This window comes from Penaeus vannamei, chromosome 26 (genome assembly GCF_042767895.1).
Source record: "Penaeus vannamei isolate JL-2024 chromosome 26, ASM4276789v1, whole genome shotgun sequence".
Lineage (NCBI taxonomy): Eukaryota > Metazoa > Arthropoda > Malacostraca > Decapoda > Penaeidae > Penaeus > Penaeus vannamei.
In genome coordinates, this window is record NC_091574.1 from 11,035,536 (window position 1) to 11,038,035 (window position 2,500).

The following is a 2,500-nucleotide window of genomic DNA, read 5'->3' on the forward strand; positions in this document are numbered from 1 at the left end:
CATGTGCTTCCTTTCATGAGAGAGGGAGAGACATTTGCTTCCTTTTATGAGAGAGGGAGAGACATTTGCTTCCTTTCATGAGAGAAGGAGAGACATTTGCTTCCTCTCATGAGGGAGAGACATGTGCTTCCTTTCATGAGTGAGGGAGAGACATTTTCTTCCTTTCATGAGTGAGGAAGAGACATGTGCTTCCTTTCGTGAGTGAAATGAGGGAAATGCGCGGGCTCGGCACACCTTTCTATATCTCAGCTGTGTTCGGACGGCCTGCTTGTTTAGTTTGTTGTGGTGCGCCCGCCTTATGTCACACTCTCGGTAAACTTGCGATCGACTTGCGTCCACCTCGCGACGACGTGCGACTCGAACACATGGATTTATTTCACGCAGGCTCTTCTTGCGAAATTAGGCGCCCGCAGTCCGCCCATAAGCACGTACGATGGTTGTGATCATGCACAAAAATCTCTACGACTTCCAGAGAAAAGACAAGGACGCACGTTGCTCTTGCTCCCGACGCGAGGAACGCACAGACATGCGTTTTTTTTTTTTTTTTTTTACTTGTGGAAATAAAATCGTCTGTGAAACGCATGTCACCGCAAGCCGCAAGTTTACCGCGAGTGTGAAAGGCAGACGTACCACAATGTACGAAATAAACAGGACGTCCGCACACAGCTGAGGTATAAAAAGGTGTGCCCAGCCCGCGCGTTTTCGCCCATTTCACTCCCTCATTCATGAAAGGAAGCACATGCCTCTCCCTCACTTATGAAAGTACTACACATACCTACCTCTTCTACTTATAACCCCTCCCCTCTCCCAGTAAGAATCAAACCTCATTAACCTCAAGTTTTGCCCTATAGGCCTACCCTAGTGCCAAAAGGACTGAGGAAAGGAGTGCCAAGGAATGCCTCTTTTGGGAAATAAGGAGATGAAGGTTGAAGGGCCGGTTTCGGTTTATGATCGGGCTTACTGGTTTTTGTTATTATAGTTGTTATTATTTTTAGTGTTATTATTATTACTATGAAGATGAAGCTGCTTATGCCTTTATATGTATGCTGTGTCATTCCCCGTTTTTTCGGTGATTCTTATTCTATATTGTGTTTACTTTAGTTAGGATCTGTTATGAATTTTACAATGTTATACTATGGATTAGTAACGTTGGTTGTCTCGTCTTTTTAAAGCAAACCACAAAATGTGATATTTGACGTGAATTTTCCTTTCTTTTATACTATTGCCGTGTTGTTTTCTACATATGGTAAATAATATTATGCAATTTGTGATTAATAAACATCTATCTATTTTTCTATCTATTCATAAATGTTTTTATACGCACATACACACCGATAACTAAGCAAGTGGAATGTTATTATATTTTGTTATTTCTTTGTTTACTGACAGCTGCTGGATGGAAGATAGCGATTACAACTATATCCTCAATGTCCCTGTGGTGGTGTCCATGCTGCTGAATCTGTTCTTCCTAGTCAATATCGTTCGAGTCCTTGTCACCAAACTGAGAGCTGTCAACACTGCTCCTCATACCAACTCGACCAAAAAGGTTTGTAAATAGTCAACATGATTCGTAAAATTGTTTCTTGCTTTACGGTGTATACAAACGATTCTCGACTATTATTCCAATTCATTTTGTATATTCAAAAGGAAATACAACAAGAGCGTATAAGTATAATACATTTGTATTCATATACTAATGGAGTAAAAATGAGTGTGTCCTAGTACTGTAGTATACTGTATATCTTTAATATGTCGCCAGACACATTAAAGGGTTGAACACCACTGGTGTTAATCATGATAATGATAATGGACTTATTTGTTTAAGTGTATTTCTATTATAATCCTCGTTGACTCCACAAAAGACAGATATTTGTACATGTCCGTTCACTACAATTTCTTCATGTGTGTGTGTGTGTGTGTGTGTGTGTGTGTGTGTGTGTGTGTGTGTGTGTGTGTGTGTGTGTGTGTGTGTGTGTGTGTGTGTGTGTGTGTGCATGTGCATGTATATATATATATATATATATATATATATATATATATATATATATATATATATATATATATATATATATATATACATATATATATATATATATGCTTATATATATGCTTATATATATACATATATGTATATGTATATATATATATATATATATATATATATATATATATATATATATATATATATACATATGTGTGTGTGTGTGTGTGTGTGTGTGTGTGTGTGTGTGTGTGTGTGTGTGTGTGTGTGTGTGTGTGTGTGTGTGCGTGTGTGCGTGTGTGTGTGTGTGTGTGTGTGTGTGTGTGTGTGTGTGTGTGTGTGTGTGTGTGTGTGTGTGTGTGTGTGTGAGTGTGTGTGTGTGTGTGTGTGTGTGTGTGTGTGTGTGTGTGTATATATGTATGTATATATATATATATATATATATATGCTTATATATATATATATATATATACATATATATGCTTATATATATGCTTATATAAATACATATATATACAT

The 2,500-nt window shown here is 37.4% G+C and overlaps 1 protein-coding gene across 1 annotated transcript in view; it reads left to right on the forward strand.

Annotated features, from left to right (window-relative positions):
• Window positions 1-2,500, forward strand: part of LOC138866618 (uncharacterized) — a 43,682-nt gene that overhangs the window by 21,264 nt on the left and 19,918 nt on the right. The window contains exon 4 of the mRNA XM_070139765.1: window positions 1,390-1,546. Coding sequence (XP_069995866.1) covers window positions 1,390-1,546 — 157 coding nt within the window. The remainder of the gene's footprint in view (window positions 1-1,389; window positions 1,547-2,500) is intronic.